General features: G+C 35.1%; 1 protein-coding gene across 5 annotated transcripts in view; it reads left to right on the top strand.

The window, feature by feature from the left end:
* The window catches only part of OPA1 (OPA1 mitochondrial dynamin like GTPase), a 56,980-nt gene that overhangs the window by 9,183 nt on the left and 19,897 nt on the right, over nucleotides 1-27,900 (top strand). For 3 of the 5 annotated variants that reach the window (XM_075761225.1, XM_075761224.1, XM_075761226.1), the window contains 22 exons: nucleotides 3,333-3,443; nucleotides 8,078-8,131; nucleotides 10,841-10,945; nucleotides 11,949-12,035; nucleotides 12,885-12,998; nucleotides 13,323-13,403; nucleotides 13,799-13,873; nucleotides 14,184-14,255; nucleotides 14,404-14,503; nucleotides 15,003-15,133; nucleotides 15,650-15,722; nucleotides 15,814-15,886; nucleotides 16,653-16,768; nucleotides 17,373-17,437; nucleotides 18,057-18,133; nucleotides 20,933-21,098; nucleotides 21,622-21,774; nucleotides 22,407-22,515; nucleotides 23,114-23,193; nucleotides 24,359-24,499; nucleotides 25,804-25,920; nucleotides 27,223-27,316. In XM_075761225.1, coding sequence (XP_075617340.1) covers nucleotides 3,333-3,443; nucleotides 8,078-8,131; nucleotides 10,841-10,945; nucleotides 11,949-12,035; nucleotides 12,885-12,998; nucleotides 13,323-13,403; nucleotides 13,799-13,873; nucleotides 14,184-14,255; nucleotides 14,404-14,503; nucleotides 15,003-15,133; nucleotides 15,650-15,722; nucleotides 15,814-15,886; nucleotides 16,653-16,768; nucleotides 17,373-17,437; nucleotides 18,057-18,133; nucleotides 20,933-21,098; nucleotides 21,622-21,774; nucleotides 22,407-22,515; nucleotides 23,114-23,193; nucleotides 24,359-24,499; nucleotides 25,804-25,920; nucleotides 27,223-27,316 — 2,194 coding nt within the window. The remainder of the gene's footprint in view (nucleotides 1-3,332; nucleotides 3,444-8,077; nucleotides 8,132-10,840; nucleotides 10,946-11,948; nucleotides 12,036-12,884; nucleotides 12,999-13,322; nucleotides 13,404-13,798; nucleotides 13,874-14,183; nucleotides 14,256-14,403; nucleotides 14,504-15,002; nucleotides 15,134-15,649; nucleotides 15,723-15,813; nucleotides 15,887-16,652; nucleotides 16,769-17,372; nucleotides 17,438-18,056; nucleotides 18,134-20,932; nucleotides 21,099-21,621; nucleotides 21,775-22,406; nucleotides 22,516-23,113; nucleotides 23,194-24,358; nucleotides 24,500-25,803; nucleotides 25,921-27,222; nucleotides 27,317-27,900) is intronic. The other 2 variants (XM_075761227.1, XM_075761228.1) reach the window with 1 other exon arrangement.

Below are 27,900 nucleotides of genomic sequence, written 5' to 3'. Positions count from 1 at the left end.
TGTGATTGTATGGATGCATAAAGTGCTGTAGCATGGTATTTAAATGCGTCTGATGAGCTGGTTTTCTTTGTTTCATTGTGAAAAGATGAGTAACTGGTAAAGGAATCTAGAAATTCCTCATTTGGAGGAATGTTCTGTAGTACTGTTATTTGGCATGGTCCTCAGATCTCAAAACTTCCTGTAAAATGAGTGAGAAACCAGTTAGTTTGCGAGGTAACTTTGAGAGTCAACATTGCCCCGAACACTGAATCAGGCTGTACTGCTTCTTGCCAGCTAATGTGGTGTTTATCTCATAATCTTTCAATACAGAAGGTACAATTTTTTTAAAAGAGAATTAAAATAAAATTACTGGAGTGTTCAGATAAATAATTTAAATAAATGGAGTTTAAATCTGTTTCTACTTAGATTAAATAAGAAATTTTGTTCTTGGAGGAAGAGGAGAGAATGTGGTTATAAAAGGTATAGTGTATAAAATATGTTATTGTATTGTATGTGTGGGACTAGTTCAGGCTTGCACTTGAAATGGCAGTATTAGCTTTTTAGAAAATTATCTTGCACTGTTGTCTGTCTTCCAAAAAAAGATTTTTAAAGAGTTTTAGCTTCCTATTAAAGCAAACAAATTCCAAAGCTTAGCCCAATTTTTAAAGGAAATTTATAGTGGTTATAGTTGTGATGAAGTAGGTGTGAAAAATGTGACTCAAGTATTGATTTGGGGCTTAGAAGCTGGATAAATAATTCAAACCCAACCACGCTGTCCTTTCTCTGCCTGTGGTTCTCTGATAAAATCTCATGCCTTGAAGAACCTGGTGCACTGTTGAGGATTTGGCAGCACATCAACTGCCTCACTCAGCCAGCACAGGGTCACCCCTAGTCAGTGTAAGAAGCTTTCATAATTTTCTCTTTTCTGTTCATAACACTGTTACATTCCCAACTTAATTCCCAGTTTCATGTTATAGATGCTCTGGATAAAATCGTGACATTTATCCAAATTCTTAGAAAGTGATCTCTTTACCTTCCTCATCATTTTCACCCCTTTACATCCCTCAGCATTTAATTATTTTTCCTGCAAGGACTTACTGTGGCTCAGCTTTTCTCATGAACAGTAACACTGAAATTAGTGGGAAATAGTGGAAGGAGTCGAGACATGCAAAGAGACAGGGCTTTGGTTGCTCGTGAAAATGGGGCACAAATTCTTTAGTCATAAGGAACTTTAAACAGATAGTCATACCTCACTGAAGTACAGCATATTAACTTTTAATGTAAAATAATGTATTTTTTTAAAGCATATGCAGTGACAATGTCAGCACTTGTTTTGCCTTATTTTATTTATTGTGCACCCAGATTCTCATGATGACTTTGCAGGGCTTGTGCCACTGTTTGTCATCTAGCATTATTCCTGTTTACATTGTTTCTTTGCTAATGAAAATAATAATACAATGATTGTAAACATTTTGGGTTTTGAAATCCCATTAATTGTTGAATGTTGATTTTTCTAGATAAAATTATTTAAAATAAATATGGTTTTACACTGGAATGTTTCATTTTTGGGGGAGGAACAGTGGTAGTGTCCAATGACAGAGAGATGTAAACATTTTTGTTTGTGTCTGCATTGTGCCTAGAGTTCTGTACTATTTAAGGTTCTTGATATTTCTTTTTTGTTAAACCTATAAAGTAAGAAATAGAAAAAAAAGGAAATAAGAAGTGTTGTTGAGAAGCCTTTTAAATCACCTTATCTGTTATTTGAATATTTTATTGAATGACTAACTGGAGTTGAAAAGGGCTTTTCATACTTTACTGTGGAGTAAGAGTCACATGGACCAGATGTCTTAGAAAGTAATTGCACAGTTAAATTTGATGACTTCAAACATCTGTTACAGTGCCTGTTTAAATGCCAAAAGGCCTTCACGGCAGGTTTGGTCAGTGGTTTTTCTTGTCTTTTCTTGACCCATAGCACAATTTTTAAAGGGACTATGTCAGCTCCTATTGAGAGTTTCCTTGTTTGCGAAATGGCAACATAGTATTATTGTTCCTCTAATACTAAGTGTAGCCACGAGGCTATCTCTCCTTGCTGCTGTTTAGAAATGAAATTTTTTGTTCCGCCTGACTTCTTGGCACAATTCTAATGCGTTTGCTAGTCTGGCAATATAGAAATTTTTGAAATCTTAAAATGGTCCAGTAAAACACAAAAGTGAAGATTTTTCTATTCTTGAAATGTTATACAAATCACTATTTAACAAATGTTTATATTTGGTCATTTGATTGTCTCTCCTTTTATCCATTCTCTCCTGTGTTGTTTATCCTTATGTGTACATGCCTGTGTGTGTATTTTGTGCAACAAACGTATAACTTGATGGTAGATGTCTTGAGTTCTTACACCAAAGTAATATTTCAGGATTTGTTTTGATTCCTGTAGTGCATTTTTGAAACCTTTCATTTCACTGAGTGTTTTCTTAGGAGAAGATGTAGTATTTCTTAAAGAGCTTTATTTAAATATAGTTTGTTAATACTTCTGCCACTGTTCTCTGAAATAAATTGTACATAAAGTTCCAGTAGATGCTGACATAGTATCTCCAAACCAATTTTGAAAGACAGCTTACCATTTCAAGACTATTTGGTGTGGAGGGAGAAGAGAAGAAAACTAAGCTTTGTGGAAATGCTGAATAAGTAAAGGAATAAACATCAAGTTGCAGGGATTTTGAAGCGATCAGGAAGGATTATGGCAGCATGAATTTGAACTGCAGTGTGTTACAGAAGTGGAGAGGGGGCTTTTTCTTTCTTTATGCTCTATAAACTATTTTCCTTCTCCTAGTTTGAGAGTTACATAGCAGAAAAAATCATCTTTCTATAAACTGTCTGCATTGCTGAAAGAACAAAGTGAGAAATTTTTTTGTTACTGACCAAGTCGAGCCCATTAGCTGTTGTGCATAACTTTGTGTACAGTATCCAAAACTCTTTCTTTAATACTTGCATGGGTAGGTTGTGAAAGATTGCTGATACTTAAGAGCTTCTGGTCTGAATAGTTGAAATTAAATCCTGAAACTTTTAAGTACATTTTAAAGCCAGGATAGTGTAATTTTTTTAAGTTTTAGTATAATTACAAAATGTAGTAAAAGTTGTTATTGTCTTGTTCTACTGAATTTGCAAAATGCATAGTTTTGCTGGCTATATCCACTCCCAGCTAGCTAGCAAGACATCTTGCTGAAATTTCACTTTTGTTTGAAGTAACCCATTCATACCTGTTTTTCATCTGTCTTTGTCATGTCCTTTGGTTTAACTTTGTTCTCCTTACACCCCAAATTTTTCCTCTCCTTTTTATTATAAACTCATGGCAGGGCCTGCTTGGTGAACTCATTCTGTTACAACAACAAATCCAGCAGCATGAAGAGGAAGCACGCAGAGCCGCGGGCCAATATAACATGGGCTCATCCCAGCAGAAGCGAAAGGTGATGGCATAAGGGACAATATGTACTGTATTCACACTAATCAAATACTTCAGCCTTCTGCATTTGAGCTAGAAAAATCTAACTAATTAAATCATGGGCCCAAATAATTATTGCAGCCAACTTCACTACAGGTGTATGTATAGTCCTGTTTCAGTTTAACCAAGTTGCATTTAAAGCATGGTGTTAAAAGCTAAACAAGTATTTTGTGTCACTTGGAAGTTGTATGTTCTCTGCCTCTATAAAAACTGTTATTTAAAGTTCATACATTAAAAATGCATTTAGGGAAAGTATGTGAATAAATGCCAAGTCTGTTTTCTCTACCGTTGGTTGCTTACTGTAGCTCTATCTTGTAAGAGTGTAGCTATTTACAGGTAGTATATTTCTGGGAATGTTTTTTTCTGCTTTATACTGTTACCAATCTGAAAATGACAGCAGATCCTTAGAAACAATGTTGCACGGACAATTAAATACTGCTGTTAATAAGAATCCCTACTGAATATTCATCAAAGGTATTCCTTTGTCTATTTTCCCTCTTAAAGCACAGTTTACACTGATATGCTGTGGTTGTTGGACATCTGCACATCACTTTAATTTAAGCTCTGATCATTTTATTCATTATTATATGGCTGAGATTAATTGGAAATGCTTCCGAATTGGGGATATTTTAGTTGTCTAATCTGTTACAACCTGTAATTTTTAACCACATTGCGTTGTTGGCTGCTTCTGTGTCCTCAAAAAAATCTTTCTGATTACTCATATTTTTCAACAGCTTTGGAATTGAGCACTGGATACAGAACTTAATCTTCTGTACATCTGAAGAAAACTCCCACAGAAAGTGGAACACAGTAAATGGGAATTAAACTTTTAGACAGTTGCATAGCTGTCATGCTTTTTAGTCTGTCAGCAGAGTAAATCACTTTGTTCTCTGAAACTAAAGTAGCATTTTAAATTTAAATATGTTACTTTCTTGCCATATTATTTTTTATGGTTTAGAGTTACAACCCTGACCACTCTAAACTGTTAATTAAAAAAAAAAAAGGTGGCGAAAGGCAATTTTTTCCTCATATTTCATTTTTCATATTTATTCAGTTAATATTCTCTCTGTATTTAAAATTATCCTGATGTATTCTGTCCTTAGTTATGAATCTAGGCATTGTATAACAAAACATAATGGAAATGCAATTCTTTGAGATTATTTTATCTCAAAAGGTGTCCTACAAATGTCCTCTCCTTCATTCCCTTCCAGATGTGTATTTTAGAAGAGTAAAGATGTCTTCAGTGGTCTAAATATTCTGTTTGTTCAGTTACTCTCTTTTTAATAAAAAGAACTCCTTCAGCCTCTCTCAGATTGTACACAGTTTATTGAGAGCTGAAGTATGGCATAGTAGCCTTAAGTTTATAATAAAATATATGAAGATGTAAAAATTACTGGAAATAATACAATACAATATTTGATATATAAAAATGTCTCAGCCTAATAAACACAATCAGGGAAAAAAGAGCTTAATATTGCATTTGTTTCTGATTGAAATTCTACCTTGTCAGTGCCTTCTTGCAACTAATTCTGCAGTTCCCAAGCTGTGAAATAGCTGTAAGGGCTATCTTTTTTAATGTTATCCTGACCTCCAAGGCAGGTACTGTGTGTGTCCTGTGTTGACAGTCTAACTGCTCTTGCATATAAGAAGTCTTAATTTAGCATTCAAGTGTGCTATTTGGCATACATGCCTATTGACAAGGAATGTGTCTTGTTTGTGACACTAATCTTTTTGCTTGAAACAAACCAAAAGAGATTTCAAACTGTTTTCTTGAGTGTCTTGAGATGAGGACATAACTGAAAAATTCCAATCATTGATCGAAATTCTCCCTTGGAAGAAGAAAATGTTACTGTCATTGAAATAAGTCGTTGCATGCCCTTTTGACAGGGCGTAAACTAACCTTGTTTATTTTTTAACTCAGTTGGCTTTAACTTGCTTGCCTGTCTACTAGAGAATGTGATCATTTCATTTCCATTTTTGGAAGTTCTGTTGCCCAATTTACTTGCACATTTTCCATTTTAATTTCTCAATATTAAATCTGTTTCAGTTGTAAACTGAATAAGAGTAAGAACTGTCTCACAATCAGGAGAGGGTATTGAAAACAAAAATGTAATTGTTTCCTGTTGATTTTTTTTTTCCAGCCTTTTGATAAGTATTTAGCAGTGTAATTGATTAGTCTTGTATAGCTGCACTGTGCATGGCTGCTTCTGATACGTGTTTCATCTGGCCTGTGATATTTTCATTTATATTACTGGAAATCATTGTAGTTCTTCTGTAGATGATAAATTTAGAATTATTTATAGTCTGGTTAGATAATATACAAAACCAGTAAGTTTGGTTTCAAAGGTATTCAATTTTCAGAGGCACATACTTATTTTATACAATGTGTGATGAGACCTGCTGGAAGGCAACCGCTGTGCAAAATGAGTAACTCTGTAAGGAGGTGCTTGTAATCTTAGTAAGCAAGTATCTGCATCTTTGTGTGCAGGAAACCTTGATTAAAAATGGCCCTGCGGTTTTCTCTTCTCATAATTCTTTATGGTGACAATGGGGAAAGATGGAGGCATCTTCATGCTGAACTGGAGTAAACAAATATTGATGGGCCTATATAGACAAATTTTAATCTTTTTTTTTGTGAGTAGAAATAGATCATAGATAGTTATATGTGACTTAGCACTTCAGATTGTTAGGATAGTTTTAGTTTTTATTGCCAACTTAAAAGTTTTTTAGCAATATTATGTTCAAAATACAGTATGTACTAACTGCAGCTAAATGTTGAAAGCATACCTGAATCAAATGCTGAAGCATATACATCATTCTAGAGCTGTTTGTTATTTTTTACATAACTTACCTAATTGTTCTTGTTAGAATTAATCATCTAGTGTTAGATAGTTCTTTGCTTCAGCTCTTGCAACATGTAGCTGCATACAATATTTTTTACTGTGTTTAATATAAATATAGTGTCAACATACATAAAAGACAGTGCTCATGTGGATAGTGGCAATCTGTCTATAGATATGTATTTTAAAGATGCATCAAGGCCCCGGAACTACGTTCAGGAACAGCTTGCTTAACATTTTCTCACTCTCTGCTCTTAACTGCTTTAAAAATCTACAGCACATGGAAACACTTTGTTTTCCTTTTCTTTCCTTTATTTTCTTGCTTCTTCTGACTCTCCACACTATTCTCTTTGCCCTTCTATTTTTATTTTGTCCTTGTGTCTCTGAGGTGTTTAAAGTGTGTGTGTGTATGTAAATATTTGTTACATACACCATCCTGTGGCTGCACACATCAAATAGTCCATGTGCTAAACTAACCCTGTTTCTGATGCACTTTTGCTATCACTGAACTAATTAACAGATGAAAAAGGAAGTCTATTTGCAGCACTTCCTCTTTGCTGTTTATGAATAAGAAAATAATTGGATACAGATGGAAGCGTTAGCTTGGATTGCTTTCTATAAAGTCCAGGCATGATCCTGTGTATTACAGATTTAATAGCTAAATGATGTAAATCACTGTAAATAACTGTGGAAATTTTTTATTTAATCTGTAACAACTTGTGTGAAATTATAGTAACTAAGCTGATTTGTGTCTAAATGGCAGCTGTCCTCTGCATGTTAGATAATATGCTCTTTCTGATGGGAAGCTAACCTGAGTTGTAAATGTTCCATGAGCTTTACATGTGCTTTATTCGAATATTGAAGTTTTTACCTATATCATTCTTTCAGTAATTGTTTAGATTATAATTTTTTCTAAATTTAATATTTCATCACTCAACCATTAGGTTTTATATTGTTTGTAAATGTTTACATCATATGAATTTGTATTGCGCCATTTATGCTTTGGTCTTTGTGTTATTAAAAATGGATTGTTTTGAACAACTGTTTATTACATCTTCTTGATGAACCTATTTTAAGAATGTTTGACTAAGAATGGCTCTAATTGCCTGATCTTATTACATATATGCCTTGAACTTCAAAGTGTTTTGTGTTACAATATCCTGATTTTTCCAGTTTTTAGTGTAGTTTAAATAATTATAAAATAACCCTTCAAGACTATCGTGACTAACTACATTTTATGAAGTTGTGTATGCATGTTTAGGATTATAATTCTGAAAAACAGGTGTGAAATAAGAATCCTCTTGAAGCTTCAGAAATGGTGAATACTCACCTGAAAGTAGTTTCCATAGCAAGCAGGTGTTTTAGTGATTGTATCCCATAAGATTGTGCTAATTCAGGAAATGAATATATGAGATCCCAAGAGTTTGACCACTAAAATTACATTTAGGGCAGTGGCCAGACTCTGAGCACCATATAGAAGTTTGCTTTTCCCTAAGCGCACTTTCCTAATACGAAGTCTTGAAGGGTTAATTTTTGCATTTGCATGCTCTGGAATTTAGACTTTTTTTTTTTATGTGAACCTCCTGTTGCAGATGGAACTTTCCATCATCATTAAATCTCACATGCTAAGAATTTTACTTGCTTTAAAATGCACATAAAGTCAAATTTCTTATGCGGAATGGAGCTTTAAGTTTGTAATGTTACTTGCAGTGGGTAAACTAAACAGTGTGTTAGTAGCCATGATTATTTTTCTTTGTAGGTTTCTGACAAAGAGAAGATTGATCAACTTCAAGAAGAACTTTTACGCACTCAGGTAACTTTTTTGAGTTACTAATGTCTTAAGTATAGATTTATGTGCAGCAGACTCAGATTTACTAGACAAAGCACACTTGAAATACATTTGGCAAAAATGCAGTGCTTTTTTCAATCTTTGAGTTTATCAATACAGAGTTGATTGTGTTGGTGCAGACCAAAGGTCAGTCTATTCTGTTCTTTCTCTGACAGCAGCTGACAATGCAAGAAGAGAGTGTAACAGTAGGACAAATGTGTAATTGTACTTTCCCAAAATACCTTCCTTGCCTTCAATGCTGTATATTCCTGAAATGTAAAGTTAGCCAAGAGTCTTAACGTAAATACAGTTAAGTATTTACTGAGTGGTGATACTCCATTTTTTAACTTGTTACTATGCATGATAACTCTACTCCTAATATTCTATAGTTCTCTTTTATAATTTCAATGGTACTAAATAAATCTGTGATATTTTGTATGTTTAAATGGCACATTTGGTGCAGAAAGGAAATGAGTTTACTTATTGAGAAGTTATGTTTTTAATCCCTCAATCTAGGAAACATAAAAAAGTAAAGAAACATTTAAGTGCATGTGCTGACCAAGTATTAGAGGTCCAAGAGGAAAAATAGACATCATATGGGATATGTGGGATGAGACATTCAGGTTATAGTACAGTGGCATTCAGGAGAACCAAAGTATCTTTTTTTTCTTCATCAAGAAAAATAATTGCAGTTACAATACTAGAGTTGTCTATAAACCATGCAGTGTTCATCAAAATCTGTTTTGTGAAGCTGTAAGGAGTTCTTTCAATTAAAGCTGTTTCTATGATTAGACTGTTTGGTATGAAAATTGCTATGGGCAGATTAAAAGCTTTTTCTCTGCCCTCTCTTTGTGATTTAAAAGAACATTTAATCCCTGTAAGAAACTGAAGAGGATGGTGCTGTTCAGAGTGGTGTCCTTTAAAAAAATCAAAAAAGTGAAAATTTGAACAGTAATGACAGCCGTTGGTAGGGTTTTTTCATATACGTTTCTAAAAAACACTGCTTCACAAAACTGAGCCACTTTCAATTTCTGAATGTCTTCCATCTAGCTCAGTTGCTGTACTTTAATATAGTCTGATAGAAGATGTGCTTTTGCAAGTGAAATCCTGTTTTCAGTAATTCCTCTGTTGCTCCTGTTAGAGGAGCGTGCTTCGTTAGCTGGCAGAAGAGTAAAAAGTCTGCAGAGATCAGCTTTAGAATCACTGCTTTTCAAACTGGCCTCTTAAAAAGCGCGTGGCCTAACTTCAGAGGACCTAGGAGTTGAAGAACAGACATTTGGAAAGACCATTTTTTAATATGAATTTCTATATGTACTGAATGCATACAAGTTACTTTGTTCCCCTTACATAGAACTTATACTTACAACCTGCCAAGTTTAAAATAGAAGATACTAAGATTTATCGCTATCAAGGATGCAAGTGTATATGAGCATACATTATTTAAGAGCAAAGTCATGAAAATCTGTTTTCACATTCTCTGAAATTTAGTCTTGCATTCAGTAGCTAATGTAATTCCTTGCATCAGCTCGACCGAGGAGCATTTCCAGCCCTTCTGGGGAGTAGCTGTCATAGTATGGGACAATACAGTGTGCAGCTGCAGATCTGGTTTACAAAGAAATATTGCATCCCTTAGGCAGACCTTACAGAGCAGGAACCATGATTCCTCAGCTGTATGACTTACAGTTCTTGTTTAGACAGGGACACTTTGTCCTTTTAGGTGTGTTGCCTTATATGAAACCATTACAAGTTTGTTGTGTTTTATCTTAGTGGGGCTTTTCAGTGCACATGTGGTATAAGGTGGGACTCCTTCCTTATCTCATTAATTGACTTGAACTTCACCAAATCTCATTCCAACAAAGTTTTAATGTCCTTAATTAGCAAGGCAGAACTAGTTATTTTTTAAGCTACTTTTTTTCAGGGTTGATGCATGTTAGTCCTTGCTTTGGTTTGCTTACTTACTTTTCTAAAGTTAATGTATAATTAATCTTTGTATCTGTAGGCTTCTAAATTGGTTGGCTCTTTGGCTCAGCCAAATTGTTTTGATATGGGGTTTTATAACCTCTTTATATATTTGCTAGTTTTGAAAGCATTTGTTACTTACATTTTTTTAATAACAGCTTGAAATTTGATTTGTTCTTAAAAGTACACTCAGGCCAAATACATTTCCACATCATAGAAAACAGTTTTCAGAGTAGTTATCAAAACTATATTCATGTCTCATCTTCAGAGGACTATCATAATCTCCTTCTAAACAGATAAAGTTGTTTCTTGAACTGAGGTTGTATACCGAAAAAAGGATCTAAACTAGGCTTGCAAATTCACATGTAAGCCCTGTGATCTTTTTGATTGAACAGCCACTTCCCACTGACGCTAATTTCTGTCTGACTCTGTATGTGTAGCTCCTTTGAAAATGATGCTTGTTTAAGATGCTTAAAGACTGATTTATGTACCCGAAGTTTGAACATTGTGGTCTCATTAAAAATTTTGAAGCAAAGGTGTTGTGTTGCTGGAAAAAAAGGTCTAACAGTCTTCCTTGACGGCCTTGTATTTTTAATAAGCTGTAGTGATCACAAAGGTCTCTGTATCTTGAAAGACTTGCCTGAAGGATAATATATTTTTCATAAGTAAAACTTTGCTCATGTGAGTGTACTATTTGTGTAATTTCAAGAGTATATTTGTACCACTGTTTTGTAGCTCAAATACCAAAGAATGCTTGAGCGATTGGAGAAGGAGAACAAAGAATTAAGAAAATTGGTACTGCAAAGAGATGACAAGGGAATTCATCAGAGGAAGTTAAAGGTACTTATGTGTTACATGTCAGCATAGAAATATAATTATGCCATATTTTCCATGATGCTATTCTAAATTGTATTTATTAATTCATATGTGAACTTTCAATGTTTGTTATAAGGTATCTATGCTAAATTTTTGATGTGTTAAGGTTTTTTTTAACTATATAACTTTTGAAAATGGCTTCAGTTGAAATGCCCAAAGAGGTTACCTGATCTAACTAGAGGTTACCTGATCTAACTAACTAACTAAGTGGGAAATGTGGATTGGGTTTTTTTGATGTAGCTTCACTGTATTTGCTAATAAATAAGATTCCAACTCTTCTTACACACAATCTGATACTTTTGTGCTTTGTCGTGGGTCTTACTGAGTTTGGTAGGAATATAGTTACGGGGTCAGGAAACATCTTTTGATGGCTCTTTATAAATCCACAGAGATTGAACTAAGTATGCTTTTGCTTTTGTCTGCCAACATCCTGAACATTCTAAAAATTCACATTTTTTTGTCTCTCTCTGTGTCACTTGCTGACCAGTATGGCTCTTCCTCTTTTCCCTGGGAACTGGAAGATAAGGAGTTCTTATTTTTACAGAATGAGGTTGATAGATCTATACCCTTCTTAACACTTACTGTTCATCAAGCTGAGAATGTCAGTCTAGATGTTTAATGGAAGAAACTTAATTCAGCTTCTTAACTTGGAAACTGTGAAGCCTGAGCACTGTTGTTCTCTCACGCTGTACGTAAGAGCTCTCATTTTGCTCCTTCAGCAAGATGCATCTGTAGCTGTAGTATTTTCATCCACAGAAGGAATGGGATGACTTGGCTTGGTATTGTACTTCGTAAACTAGAGATCTGTGCTGCAGTATAGACAGTTTAGGTTTCAAACCATTAGGAGCAAATAAACACATTTTTATAGATGAGTTTACAGAATATACAGCTGAAGTAGTCTGAAACCCAGTCATTGTTCTTAATGTTAATTGACTGTTTTCTGTCTGTACTATTTTTTTTTTGGTAGAAATCCTTGATTGATATGTATTCTGAGGTACTCGACATCCTGTCTGATTATGATGCCAGTTATAACACTCAAGATCACCTACCTCGAGTAAGTAGATAAAGAATTCAAGGCTTTTTACTGAAACAAGTCTTACAACCGAATAGAGCATTTAATTATATTCCAGAATAATCCAGAGCAGTGCTAGGCTGTTTTCTTGTAACTCCAGGGTTTTTGCTTAAGACATTCTCAATTTTAAATGCAACAAGAGAATTTTGAGAATAATCAATGTAACTGTTAAGTCTGCCTTGGTTGTAGATAAAACCCTGTCTAGATCCAGATATTGCTGAGCTTAGCCTTTCATTTTCAATGGTTTCAGTGAGGGCACCCCAGCCTTCTCAGCAGTGTAAAATGCCGATTATTTCGGCTAACTCCTGATAGTAGTGCTGTTGTTGGAGGGGGCGGTGAGAAGGGTTTTGGCTAGCCTGGCTGCTGGTGGAGGGGAGAGCCGGGAATGCTTCCTGCTTGCACAGCCACTTGTAGCACTGGTGGCTTCTCTAAGAAACCAGTAAGATGGGGAAGTGACAGCAGCTACATCAGAATTCAGCCTTCTCCAGGCAGAAGCAACATCTACCAGATAAGTGGTCTTCAGTGTTTCGCCTCCTGAAAGGATTTTGTACAAGGAGAGAACTGCTTGCTATGAGAACAGCAAGCCCTCTCTCTCTTTGTGAGGTGGCCTGGCAGGTTAGGCCCGTAGGGTGCTTTGTGGACTCTGCTGTCTTAAGCACAAGTCAATTTTTTTTTTTTTGCATGATTAAAAGTTAGCATTTATTCAAGGATTCCATATTTAAACCAATGCATTTATTGTCAAACATAATACAGCCAATGTTGATACAGATTAATATCTTCTTAGTCAGCTTTTGTCTAAGCTTCCAAAATGTCCTATAACTTTCACTTAAGGTGGTGGTGGTTGGAGATCAAAGTGCAGGAAAAACCAGCGTGTTAGAAATGATCGCCCAAGCCCGCATATTCCCTCGAGGGTCTGGGGAGATGATGACACGTTCCCCTGTCAAGGTAAGAAACATCATAATCTCTGAATCGGCATTTGCTGTATTGTTTTCCCTGTGGTTATGCCATTAATTGAAGTATATGTGAACATTCGTTTATAAAATGGCCTCTAAGCAAGTGAGTTGTTGCAGTCAATGACAGAACTTCTGCAGGCCTATGTATGATCCATATATACTGTCAGAGTAGTAGCAGTTCCTATTATAAGTAGTCCTGTGCTAAATAAGGATTACATGTAGTTGTAAGTCTGCAGTGGGAAGTACACACATGCTATGTAGTTCTTCTCTGTGTTAGATTTACCATACTTTCTCATATAAGGCTTTTACCATTTAGGTAACTCTCAGTGAAGGTCCCCACCACGTGGCTTTATTCAAAGACAGCTCTCGGGAGTTTGATCTGACCAAGGAAGAGGATGTAAGTATCTAGGAAGTGTCTGGAAAAGTTAATGTAATTTTTATTAATTTGTGTCTGTGTGGGCCATTAGCTCCTGTTTAATTAGTGTGACATATGTGTAGTGGGGCAAGTCATTATGTTAGTTATTAAATTATATCTTAGTATGTTTTTTGGCTGGCACTGGAGCAGGTAAAATGTAGGAGGAGTTCTTGTGCCAAGATGTTTCTTAGAGTGTGCACGGATCTGCGGGTAATCTGTCGTTTAGCAGCTCATTTACCAGACTTTGTTATTCAACATGCATTTGAGACAGTATTTATAAACAGAGGTCCCTAATCCCTAAACTTGTTTACTTATGTTGGTGATTTTTCTTCTACCATGATTGTAAGGAGTTTGATATTTTGCTTTTCTCAAAACAGCTTGCAGCTTTGAGAAATGAAATAGAAATCAGAATGAGAAACAGCGTGAAGGAAGGGTGCACTGTTAGCACTGAGGTAAGCCTTGTCAAATATTTAGGGGCAAATATCTGTACATTTATCTGTACAATATCTTTTGAACCCAGTCTGTGTATACTTAATATTTTACACTATAGAAAGTGTATATAGACTGTTAAAATCAGTTTTATATCACAACTGCATGCACATAAAATTGGACTTCATATTTAAAATTACAGACTGTTGCTGATTTAAAGCATATATGTGTGTAAATATGTGTTTATACAAATTTATATATGCATGTTTGCGTATGTAATTGCATACAAAGTAGATGCGTGTATAAAGCTTTAATTTCAATTTTACTTCACAGACAATCTCCTTAAGTGTGAAAGGTCCTGGTTTGCAGAGAATGGTATTGGTCGATTTACCTGGAGTCATTAGTGTAAGTATGCAATAAATAAAAAAAAGAAATCCTTCAGGCATGTACGTGAAGTAGTGTTATTGGTGAGAACATTAGCTGTTGTTTTTCTTTTTTTACATCTTTCTGTTTTCTTTTTTCCTTTAAATATATCTCCATATACGTGTTAAAGACTGTGACATCAGGTATGGCTCCAGATACGAAAGAAACTATCTTTAGCATCAGCAAGGCCTACATGCAGAATCCTAATGCCATCATCCTTTGCATTCAAGGTAATAAGAGTATAGAAGGTTATCAACTGGCAGGTTTTTTGGTTTTTAATTCTGATTTTTATGTGACACTGGGGACTCTCCTGATAATATTATTTTTTTTTCCATTTGTGGTAATGTGTATAGTGTGCAAAACAGCATGCTGTGGCATGTCTATTTATAAATTAAGGCACCTTTGGTATCCATTTTTGATAAGAGTTTTCTATCATTAAAATTAAAGATTTCTTCAAAAGTGTTCTTGGAGGCCACAGACAATAATAGAGTTTAATATTTTGAGCATGCTGGTACTTGTTCAAAACTTATACAATTAGAACAAACTAATATTTTTATGATACTGGGAACAAAGCAAATTTTCATTGTGTATACCCAAAAATTCAATACAGGTGTAATTTTACTGGTTTTAAGTTGTAACATGAAACTTATTAGATGTCTACTATATCTTCAGTATTGCATGTTAGATTACATTGTCCCAAAAATATAACTTTTTTTTTGTTTATTTTAGATGGATCAGTGGATGCGGAACGCAGTATTGTCACAGACTTAGTCAGCCAAATGGATCCCCAAGGAAAAAGGACGATTTTTGTGTTGACTAAAGTTGATCTTGCCGAGAAAAACGTGGCCAGCCCGAGCAGGGTGAGTTGAAAGTATTTTTTTTCATATTGTGATGTCTGAAGTCACATATGGAAAAATACTTGAGATGCTGTCGGAAATATTGGACGTCATCTACCTGTTCTAGAGTTTTTGAGTGCTTATTTCTGTATTCAGTAATTATTTTTTTGGGGGTGCTTGTTGTTTTAATCTCAGGCTTTGCTTTTAATGATTAGCTACATGACTTCAATCACAGCTTGGCTACAGCTTGCTATAATACTGATTCTTTTCATACAGGTGACTTGAGCAAGTTCCATTTCTTGAGAAGGCTTTAGGATATTCTGGGATAGGCTTTTTCACTTTTATTTTGTGTTTTGTTATGTTATGCCTTGTTTGTTCTATGTTTTCTTTTAAATATCAGTAGAACTCCGTCACATCACAAACTGCTGCTTGTAGTAGTCTATGCATAGGTACAACTAGATCTAGCTTTAAAACTGTGCTGAAGGAAAGAATGTCTCTGTGCAAAGTTAACCATGTTCTTTTAATCTCTTATTTTCATAGATCCAGCAAATAATTGAAGGCAAACTCTTCCCAATGAAGGCTTTGGGTTATTTTGCAGTTGTTACTGGAAAAGGTAAAGAGAGCTCTGGCTGTGCTTATTTTCTCCTTGATAGCAGAGAAAACCATCTAAATGGAACTGTTGCAGTACTCTTTTCTTTCTCCAGGAAACAGCAGTGAAAGCATTGAATCTATTAAAGAATATGAAGAGGAATTTTTTCAAAATTCAAAGCTGTTAAAGTATGTGGCTATTTATTCCTTTTAATAAAATGAGCCTGTGTTGGTAAACGTTAGCATCAGTTTTTCTTGTTGAACTTTAAAAAAATTGTTGCAGTGTGGAAACACTACTTGAGATTTAATCTGCTTAAACTAAGTATCTTGTTGAGCTGACCAAATTAGCCAGGTTTCCCAGTCTTTGCTGTAATTCGTTAGAGGGAGACAGGCATCTTCAGGTAGAAATTGATTCCACTGCAGTTCTGAGCTTCTCTTCAGAGGTTTCTGTATCTTTCCATTGGTTCTAGAAGAATTAAGTTCCCAGCCTATGTCTCAGCACTTGATACAGCTGGGAGGAGTAAATGCTACCCAAATGTGAATTGTAGTGCCTCTTGCTATCAGTCATCTTGGTGTGACAGCAATGTTGTATTCAAAGGGTTAGCTTGTGTGTTCTGCTGGAAGTTCATTGAACAGAGTTTTGATTTCACAGGCTTGTATTTCTGAAGAAAGTAAGCTGCATGGTCTTTGGGACTGCAGTATCTGCACTGCAACCTCTAGAATAAACATGTATTTGCGGAGGGGGGGGGGTTGAGTTGTTTGGGGTTTTTTCCCTTACTTTGGTGATTGTCTGTATTGAATATTTTGGAGGAAGATACTGGAATTTGGGTTAGGTGCACATTCATGTGTTATTCTCTGCTACAAAAAGCAAAGCTTTATTCTTGTGTGGAGAAAATGGAGGCTAGAAAGCATGGGTATGCATAGAAGAATTTCCTCTAGCTGTCTTTCTTTACAGGACATGTATGCTGAAGGCCCACCAGGTAACAACAAAGAACTTAAGTCTTGCTGTGTCAGATTGCTTTTGGAAAATGGTGAGAGAGTCTGTGGAGCAGCAAGCAGATGCTTTTAAAGGTAAACATCTTCTCAAAAACCAAGTGAAATAGCAACTTTCTGTTAAATAGTTCTTCCACATACGTATAATGCTGTTTTGCCAGTATGTTTGGGCAATTGTGGTTTATGTGTTTTTATACGCTCACCATTTCTCATGAATTGGTAATTGCCCAAGTTAATCTTTTCAAAAACATGTTAAAAAAAATCATGGTATGAAGGACCCACATGCTCTAAAAACCAAAGGAGTAAATAAGTGTGAAGAAAAAAAGTCCATTTTTTATGGGCAAACCACAATTCTTCATCGGATTCAGATGTTGTTTAAAATTACTTTCTATGTAAAGATATCACCTGATCAGCCAGGGCAGGACTGACCTGTACGGAGCTGGCAGTTGAATGGCTCTCTTTCCACTACATTTTTTCAATGTATTAATCCTGCAATTTGCAGACATAATATCTAAGCGTAGACAGCAAAAAACTTTGCTCATTTGCAGAGGTCCTTAAAGTTCTTGGAAGGTTTGTCATAAGCAAGATTTGTGGCAATTTTAGGAGCTGCTAAACTTTTAAGATAGTGGTGAAGTGAATATAGACAATTAAAAAATAAAGGCATTGTTTCTGATTTTTGCAGCCACACGTTTCAATCTCGAGACTGAATGGAAGAACAATTACCCCCGGTTGCGAGAGCTTGACAGGGTAAATTACACTACTCATTTAATTTGTGTGCTACAAAGTGTTGAAGATTATGGATTAAAATTTATGCCATTTAATCTCATTTGTAAAGGTTTCTTAAAAACATAAAGTACTGACATTTTAAAATGTGAAGACAGTGTAAATAATTCTAGGGGAAGGAAATACTGAGCTCTTTGTTTTATGAAATAGTGTGCTTCAAAATTGTGATACTTCAATGGTTAACAAGTCCTTCACTCTTTTAGTATACAGTTAACTGACCTAATTTGCCCACAGGAATAGGTCAGTGTTTCTTTGTGATCGTGACAAAACTGGCAAAGAGAAGTTACATTCCCTAGGCTTTCAAAGAGACAGAGTAACAAAACAATTATTATCCCATTCACTAATTCTTTTATAGAGATCCTGAACATTCAGATGCCATGCCTGGCTAGAGGCATGCAAGAGATGGGTGGGAAGATGTGTGGTAAACCGGGGTAGCTTATGGCTAGTACATACATTGTCCAGAACATGACCTGAAAATATCATTTTAGGCTTAAAGGTTCTAAGAAAGCGGTTTGGGTTTTTATGAAAACGTGATCAAACTATACTTAAAATCTTACTATTCCATATTTTTCCTTTTGTGTAGAATGAACTGTTTGAAAAAGCAAAGAATGAGATTCTTGATGAAGTCATAAGTTTGACTCAGGTCACACCAAAGCACTGGTATGGTAATTTTTTCTTTTTTCCTTTTTTTTTTTTTTTTTTTTCAATTAACTAGCAGAAGTTTACCTTTAAAATATAAAGTGTTTTAGTAAACAAAATTCTCAAATATAAATAAGGAACTTTTTCTTAGGACAATGTATTATTATGCCTTTTGTTTCTGTGGAAGTAGTCTATGTTTGTTTATTATTCTGAATCAGCAAATACTTGCATAATCCCTCAACAAAAATTATATTATGTCAGTTTGTGTTTTGTTCTGGTTTTATACAGTATAATGAACAATAGATATTCCTCAAAAATGAAAAGTATGTTTTCAGATGTTCATTTGAAGTATGAATCAGTAATTCCTTGTAACTTGATGTTTTGGGATTATCATTGTGCATATCAAAATAATATATATGACCTTGGAAAAAAAACCCAAAACTTTTGTGAAGAGATTGAGAAGTTTAATGATTATGTAATTCCTGGCTGTAAAAAGAGCTGATCTGGATGTTTGAGAACTTCATCCTACACGTGGATCTCCTTGGTAGCTTCAACCAAGTAGTACCGTACTGCACTGCCCTTCTTCTCTGTAGGGCAGACATAGGTGTGAGAGAGAAAGTTTAGCCTAAGTATTTTAACAGTGTAGCATCACCGCACAGTAAAGCCACTGTAGACGCAAGCTGAGAGGAGAATAGCCAATGTAAAGGATTACTTTGACAGCCTGTACCACAACTGAGAACCATAAAAAAAAGTTTTCTTTAATGCCTTTGCTTTCAGTGACCTGAATTGAACTGTAACTTGGTCATAGATTAAAAACCAAGATAAAATATCTGACTCTTAATGACATCAGAATAATTCTGGGCATGTGGATGTGTTCAGAGAAAGTGTTGTAGGCAGTGTATTAGTCTAAAGTTATGTTCTAGTCCAAATGTAATGCAGGTTTGCCATTTTGGTGTTTGGTGCTGTTCGCTGTGTAATAGATACTGAAGTACTCTGGCCTATATCTAGTCTGCTTCATTTTATGTTGTGGTTCGGATGGGTGCATAACATGAATGTTTCTGTGCGTTTCTTTTGAAATGTAGTGGTGATTCTAGTTTTGTAATACTTATTGAGCTGTAAAGTAGTACTGGAAACCTAAGTCATGAAAAAATACTTCTATTACCCATTATAGGCCACCTGGAAACAGCAATGCATTTGATGAATGCAAATGTTTCTATCCTGTTAAAATTTCCATTCCTTCCAATTAAGTTTGATTGAATTAAGCAAAGCAAAAGTGTATTTTTATTGACACGTCAGTAAAGAAGGAATGAGATTGCATTTTCTCTTAATCGGAGGACTGCACGTCTCCTACAGTGCATTTATAAGTTGTAAAATCCATAACAGATGGTTTCCAGCACACGCTGTAAGTGAAATTAATTCACCACATCCCCAATTCTTTTCATGGTGATCAAGAATGATCAATAATTGGTCTTTGTTTGAATACTATCTAAATCATCCTATTTTGAACAAAGTTTTTTTTAAGGAAAGTAATTTTTACTGGTGGCAATATTAATTTCTATTTTTAGTGAATTCTTTCACCGTTTAAATGCTTGAATTGCTTTTAATTTTGTATAAATACTTTTACTACCCTAAATATGCCAAAGATCTGTTCCAACAGTAGAAAAAACTAGTAGCTTTGATCCCCATTTATGCTGGTACGTCAGAAGGACAGCTTCAAAATTTTTAAATCTCAAAAAAGGATGCTTTAAACACAAAAGAGAAATTTTCAATCATGCTATTGTTGAAACGGGGGGAGGAGTGATATTTATGAGAATTTCTTCAGCCTTTGTCCACAAGTGGCCTAGTTAAGAGTAGGGCCATTGGCAGGGATGAGGCTTGTGTTCTAAACTAATAGAGTGAATCAGATTGTCTTGTACCACCAAAAAATGGCAGGTTTTATTCTTCAGCTCTTAGCTGTCACCATTCTACCAAATCTGGCATTCATATGACTTATTGGTAAGCTGATTTAGCATGCTGAGCCAGCATAAAATTAACCTGCAAGAAAACCACAACCTGTACTGTAGATTGCGGCAGGAGCAGAAGGAATGTGACTGCTCCTGTGTATACTGGCTGCATCTTATGCTGGCTTAGCTGAGTTCTCTCACTGCAACTGTGAAGTTTTCTGAGTAAGTTTATTATCATTTAAAAAGGTTAAAGTTAGATTATTTCCATTGTTACTTCTTGAAACATGTCATAAATAGGAAGGTGGTGCTTAGTTTTATAGTGACGTGAGGCACATTTATAAATGAATGTCACTATACATTTTGGTAAAAGGTTGGACTTCTCAACTTGCTTCATTGTTTATCAAATCTGGGAACAATCAATGAAAATCCCAGATGGAAAATTACAACACGTTCCAACAAACAAATCAGAAAACTACAGAAACAAAACCCACGTGCTTTTTGGGGAGTGCAGACTTTAGTCAAATCATTTCAATGCTTTACAGTCTGCCTCCTTGTCATTCCCCCACCTGCCATGCATGTGCACACATAGCTCTGCATGGTTATATTGCTATAATCAAAAGCTGCAAGGAACTGTTGTGCAGTGGCAGCCACAACAGTCATAGATGCCAACTTCTGAAGCTGTCTTTGCTGCAGAAAACATTGTGTATTTTTGTCCTTAGTTCCAAGCAGATTTTGGTTGAAGTTGTGTCCTGTTGTTAAAGAGTATTTCCTGAGTTCTGTAGTCTTGTTTTCTCAGTGTTTCTAACAAATTGAATGCATACTTGTTAGACACTTTTGTACTGGAAGCCATCATATGTGTTACAACTTCCTATTTTAGGGAGGAGATTCTTCAGAAAACTTTATGGGAGAGGGTATCTACTCATGTGATTGAGAATATCTACCTTCCAGCAGCACAGACTATGAACTCAGGGACATTTAACACCACTGTGGACATCAAACTGAAGCAGTGGACTGACAAGCAACTGCCTAATAAAGCAGTAGAGGTGAGAATTTAGTTATTTTAAAAAATAATTTTAAAAAAATCTGTGCAAAGCCTGTTGAAATGAAAGCATAATTCCAGAGAAGTAAGATGGTGGTTTGAAGGGCTGACTGCAGTTCTTCTAACCAGTTTACACATCAGAATAGGCTACAAGATCTTGATGTTGAGAAGTAAGTACAGCAGGAACATTGTATTTTGCTCTTCTGATGAACTTTTCTGTTAAAGACCAAAAAAAGCTTTTAAAAGGTTAAACAAATCTTCGAGCTAGGTATATTCATATTTAACAGATTTATGCAAGTTTAACAGAATTATTACTTGCTGCAACATAGTGAAGCAAATTTTAGTGTTGAGTTTATTAGTAATGGATAAGGTGGCAAAGGAAAAGTCACATTACTTTTATGCTTGTACTTTGTTTTCAGAAAGTATGCAAATTTTCATACGTGCAAGAATTGTCATAAATGTTCCTTTACAAGCTGGTGCATGGTATAACGGTCCATTTCAGTAGGCATTGTTTGCTAACTTTCTAGGTGGCATGGGAGACTTTGCAAGAAGAATTTTCCCGTTTCATGACAGAACAAAAAGGAAAAGAGCATGATGATATCTTTGATAAACTGAAACAAGCTGTCAAAGAAGAAAGTATTAAACGACATAAATGGAATGAGAGAGCGGAGGATAGCCTGGTACAATGTAGTGGGTTTTTTTTGCATTGTTGATTAAGTGCTCTGAAATCTTTTTACTGAAGTTGCATATTCAGTATTTTTACATTCTTGTAAGCATAAAATGATAGGGAGACGCGTCTATCTCTCCTTTTCTATATAAGGTTTTAATTCAGTGTTTCTCAATTAATTTTATTATTACCTTTTGTTAATTATTGCCCTAAATAACAGCTAATAGAATTGGTTTAGTTGGTTCAAGGAAAAGTCCTTCTTAATCCACTGGCTGCCCAAGGACAGCCTTGTGAGAATTGTTTAGCATCAGCTCATTTGTTCTGTTAAATATAGCCACATAAAATAACAGCATTTCATTACATCTCTGTATATATCCTGTAATCCAGAGGGATTTCATATTGTTTGCTGTATTTTTATTTTTTTTTACGTTATTTATGCTAGGCTATAGAAGAGAGGGAAATTAAAGGTGTAAGGAAATATTTTTGGCAGTGCTTTGAAAAGATGCCTCTTGAATAAATCCTGTGTGCCAGATAAATGTTGGTTTTATACACTTAAAAAAAATGAAGAGAATGTCAGAATTTTTTTTTTTATTAAATCCTGAATAAATTATTTCTTATATGCTAAAACAATGTTCCATATTGCAGCGAGTGATCCAGCACAATGCCTTAGAAGATCGGTCAATATCTGATAAACAGCAGTGGGATGCAGCTATTCATTTTATGGAAGAGACACTCCAAAGTCGTCTCAAAGACAGTGAGTTGTGTGATGTATTCCATTCTTGTGTGCTTTTTAATCTGGGCCGATTTCTGGATCTTCACTGCAGTGCAAGCTTTTCTGTCAGCATGACTGAGACAGTGGTGACAGTTTAAGATGGTACCGATACTGATAGAAATGTTTAGCAAAACATAGCCTCAAAAGCTAGTGCACTTGCTCTTGCAAGGAGGCAACTGAAAGATAAGTAGTAGAGATCTGTAGAGTCAAAAAATGGTATAGACACGCAGGTAGAAGAATAGGATCAATTCAGGGAAAGTAGTTGTTCCATTTATGGTTATCAATCATTATTAATTTTGATGCAAGTTGCAACTAGGTAAGATTTTTAAATGCCTGACTTGGAACCTAGAGGGCTGTCTCAGTGGAGGGATGCTGTTTTTTATATACTTCCTTGAAATGTCTACTGGTTGGCAGTCATTTTTAAATATTAGTAAAAGATATCTCACTTGTCTTGTATGGCATATCTTACATTCTTTGGCATAAAATGTCCGTTCTTGATCTTGTACCTAATTGTAGAACTATAAAATTGGCTGGTTACATATATTTTGAGTGACACTTAACATCATGTTTCCTTTTTTAGCTGAGTCTGTTATTGAAGATATGGTGGGTCCAGACTGGAAAAAAAGGTGGTTATACTGGATAGGCCGCACCAAAGAACAGGTAAAAGAGGAAAAAAAATATATGAAGAATTTGTAGTTCACTACCTTCAGAAAACCTTATTACTCAGTAAACTTTGAAAAATACCAACAATCTTCACACTATTTAGGTGACTGAAGAAAAAAAATTACTTTTAAATACTTCTGCTATTCATTATTTTAAATATTACAGCACAGAGAATTCCGTATACTTCTTTCATATTTCAGGTACGTAGTGGTTTGTAAACTGTTTTCCATTCTTCAGCTGAATTACATCTTTACTATTATGCCATTGACCTGACTATTAAAGTTTTTCCAGTAGAAAGAAAGTGATGAAAACAATGTGGAACTCAGGCTATTCTCTTCTATACTTTCCATGTATGCCTTTTAAGCAGAGATTTCATGCGGTTTCCTGTCAATGCTCCATTTGGATTTAATTAGTATGTGATAATATTATCACCCGCATTCTAGTCACAGTTGTATCTTCTGGTTGATTGTTTCCATCATAACCTCTCTTCTCATTTGCTTATAGCTTTTTGGATATTTCTTTTGAATTTAAATAGCACCTTCCGTTCAATGCCCAGAGATGATGGGCTTTTTATGTTACTTTTTCTAGATATTTCTCAAACTGAATCATACTTTAAAGAAGTAAGTAGAGTTTAAAAGAATACAGTAGAAAGTAATTGTTTCAGAGGAAGGAGTTTTACAGTCAACAATGTGCAGCCAGGTATGGGAGAAAGGCAGTGACTTCAACCTATCTTACTTGAATTTAATGAACAGCAACTTAAAGGTATGAATCCATGGAGAGTTCTTGCTAGTTGCTAGGCAAAAATTACAATTTTCATCAGTATCCCAGATGATACGTGAATGTGAACCTCGCTAGCAGATACTCATGGAAGGGAAAGGAGGCTAACGCCTATGATTTATTTTTTTGCCACCCTCCTTTTCCTCTTCTGCATTTCTGGGCATAATGAAAAGAAAAAATATGAAAAACTGACAGTGAATTATCCATTTAAAAATACTATGTTTGAAATGTCTTGGCATAAATACCCTTTTGAGTCACTTAAATGTAACAGTTAATAGTGTTAAAGGTATTTTCTGTTCTAGCTTATTAAGCAGGTAGACTGTTTATTGAGGAGGTGCTGATGATCTCTAAAATAATTAATTCTAACTAATCATTCTTATTGTAGAATATTCGTAATGAAACAAAAAATGAACTTGAGAAATTAATCAAATGTAATGAAGAACATGCAGCTTATCTGGCAAATGATGAAGTGACGACTGTCAGAAAGAATCTTGAAGCAAGAGGAATAACAGTGGACCCATGTCTGGTAAGATGCAGAATTGTAACAAAACATATGGAAGCCCCCCTGTGAACATTTGAATGTTCTTTCTAGATAGCATATAAAAGACTCCATCTAAATACTGAATTTGTAATCCAGATGTTTCTAAATGAATTACTAAATGACTGCTTGCACGCAATTCACACACTTCTGTGGGCTGTCAGACAGATGCAGTACAACACTTTGGAATCTGTCAGTTTAGAGTGAAATCAGAATCTGCTGAGCAGATTCTCTCACCTGCATTATGACAAGGCTTGTTTCAGATGTTATGTAGTGGAATCAAGACCTTTAGGAGCAAGATATGATAACATCTTGTGCATTGCTAAGCTTTTGGTGTGGTTGTATGTGCAGTTTGAAGTTCACAGGTACATTGAAGAGAGGGAAATTTTGTAAAAATACTTGGAAAAGGCAGTGTTTTTAAAGTGCCCTGAAGGAATGTATTATATGTTTAAAATGTTCTGGAATATTTATTTCATTGCAGTGTAAGGCTCTTAACCATAATTAGACATTTTATCTAATTAAATGTAAGGTTTTAGATAAATGAGAATTCAAACAAACTAATAGATGTAGATTTTGGCTACCTTTTCAACTTTAATACATGTACTTATTCAAGGTAGAAGAGGTATTTAAATACCTGCAGCCCCTTTCCTATACAGCAGTAACCATACCTTTTTGTAAAGGCCAGAGTATTGATCCACATCCTCTACATGAGGAGAGAGAATGCAAATTGAGTTTCCTTTCTAGCTAAGCAACTGATTTTCTTAATTTTATTTTATAGGTTTTTTTGAAGAGCCACATCTATATACATATGTAATTTTGAAGAACTAGAACATAAATAAGCCTAATCAAGAAAAGATACAAATATTTGTTTACATGAGACCCATTAAATATTTGTCTAGTTTAATTGATAAATTAATGAGTACTACTCAAAATTGTATTCTCAGTGTTTATGTGAAGATTGCATCATGCCAAGAGCAGAACAATTTGTCCTGGGTTTTAGTACATAATTTAAATGTATTTTGGCTGCAGACAATATTTTTAAGCATTCAGTTATGTTAAAAGCATGGAGTCGATTTTTAAATTGACAATTGTCTGTAACGTTTGTGAAATGTAACTAACCCATTAATCATATCCCAGCTGTAGACAAATTGCTGAGAAATATTTAAAGATATATTATGTGACAGTCATAGTGGAATTTGGAGTTACAGTTTAAAATTAAATGTGATTGTTACACTATGCACGATTGTGAGTGTATGTGTTTATTCAGTCAAATTTAAGTACTGTTTTCCTAGATTAAAGACACATGGCACCAAATTTATAGAAGATATTTCCTGAAGACTGCTTTGAACCACTGCAATCTATGTCGAAGAGGCTTCTATTATTATCAGAGGCATTTTGTGGACTCGGAGGTAAATTGAAGAACAGATATACACTGGTATTTTGCCTTAGTATTTTCATGTCAGTTGAAAAAAAAAATTCTACAAATACTTTAAACTAGCCTAACCTTTCTTTTATATCCTTTACCTTGAGATAGCTGGTGATCTTAGATATGTTTTATCTGAGGCTTGTAATTGATAAAATGCCATCCTGGTGCTAAGTATGTAAAATGACCACTAGGTATCAGCTGTGACCTAAAAATGTGTTACTTACCAATGTGTATGGAGAATACACTGTTAAAAGCAGTACTGTACAGCTATTGGTATCTTGTTGGTATCCATTTCTCCCAGTTTCCCAATGAAATTTATTTACCTCACTGATACAAAACATTCAGAAAACATGAAGGGGGTTTTATAGGATAAGTCTAAGTGTTTAGATTTAATGCTTGGAACCACATGTGATCAACGGGAGGGGGGAACAAAACCAACTATGGAGCTTACAAACAGATCTTTTAAATGACTTTCCAGCTTTGTAAACCCAAGCTTGTGCAACAAATGACACTATGCACAAAACCACACAAAGAAAAGAATACTGAGTTTTCTTACTATTGCATTTTAAATCAAAAAGAAATTACTGGAAAGCTAGAGGTCCTCACTCTCTGTGGTGTTTTGTTTTTCTTTTTAATGAGAAACAATGATCCCCATGGAGCCAGAAATCTTTACTACTGCACAAATACCTTTGCCTGCAAGAGATAAGAGAGAATGAGATCCTAGAGTAGAGAGCTGCCTCTCTGTGACACTTAACCTCCTCTTCCTGTTATTATCTTTTTAAGGTGTCCTAATGCGAAGTTAGTGCTCCCTTCTGCCATCCTTGCAGGTGTAGAAACTGTCTCTTCTCCTCTTAACAAATACAGCCCTTGGCCCAACACGATCTTCAGAAGCATTTGTCGGGCAGGGAGTCACAGTATGGAGTTCAGCTGTTGTCCTTCAGTGTGCTTGCTAGGAACAAGTGTGATGTTTCAGTGAGCCTTAGGTTATACTCACCAGCCTGTGTATAGTGTGTGCAAATCTATTTTCCATGTTATCCTTTAATACGGCTGTTTCTCTGAAAACAGTAGATGTAAAGGGGATGCAGTGTATTAAATAGGGCTGACAGTTCTTGAAGTATTTTTGGTGTGTTTCCTTATGACCTACAGTAGTTACTCTGTGGGATTTTTCTGCAAGATCAGAATATGTATAGAGTTTACAGTTGCCACTAAGCATCAAGAGATTCTTATAAGTGTAGGGTGTTCACTGGACATCAGAGGTCTGACACCACAACTTCCCTCGTTTCAGCTTGAATGTAATGATATCGTCCTCTTCTGGCGGATACAGCGAATGCTGGCAATTACAGCAAATACGTTGAGGCAGCAGCTTACTAACACTGAAGGTAAGGCTCAGTGATCTGGGTGTTTGAAACAAGAATTTTTTTAGAAATTTTCAAGTATTCCTCTAGCCATGTGTTCCTTTCATGCTTAGCATGGCTGACTGATTTTTATATCCTGGTTGGGTAATTGAAAGATGTAGAGTAAATAGAATTTGACATTCTATTTACATTAAATGATTTAGTGTAAATATGTCAAATAACTAAGACACTCTCCAGTTTAAAATATTTTTCAGTTTACATGATGCCAGTTGTCAGAAGGAATTTTAATAAATAGTGACTATATTCTTTTTTTTTTTTTTTCCTCAGGTCAATCTGGCTGTAGATTTTAATTTAAAAATGTTTGATATAAAAAATCAATTCTAATGGATTTTTTTAAAGCCATGCAAAATGTGCTATGTAATATCTAGACAAGTTTATATAACAGTAGCTTCCTTATAAAGCGTCATTTAGGTAGCAATCTGCTAGTGCCATGGTACAATTACTAATAATGATCTTTGATCTGTAAAATAGTTTTCAACCTGCTTCTTGAAGAAGGTGCAAGTAAAAGGTTTGAACCTTGTCATGCAGTGCAAGTTACCCTCCATAGA

This window comes from Balearica regulorum, chromosome 9, assembly GCF_011004875.1.
Source record: "Balearica regulorum gibbericeps isolate bBalReg1 chromosome 9, bBalReg1.pri, whole genome shotgun sequence".
In the NCBI taxonomy this organism is placed as follows: Eukaryota; Metazoa; Chordata; class Aves; order Gruiformes; family Gruidae; genus Balearica; species Balearica regulorum.
Note: the sequence above shows the minus strand (reverse complement) of the source record. Positions and strands in the feature narration are given on the sequence as shown.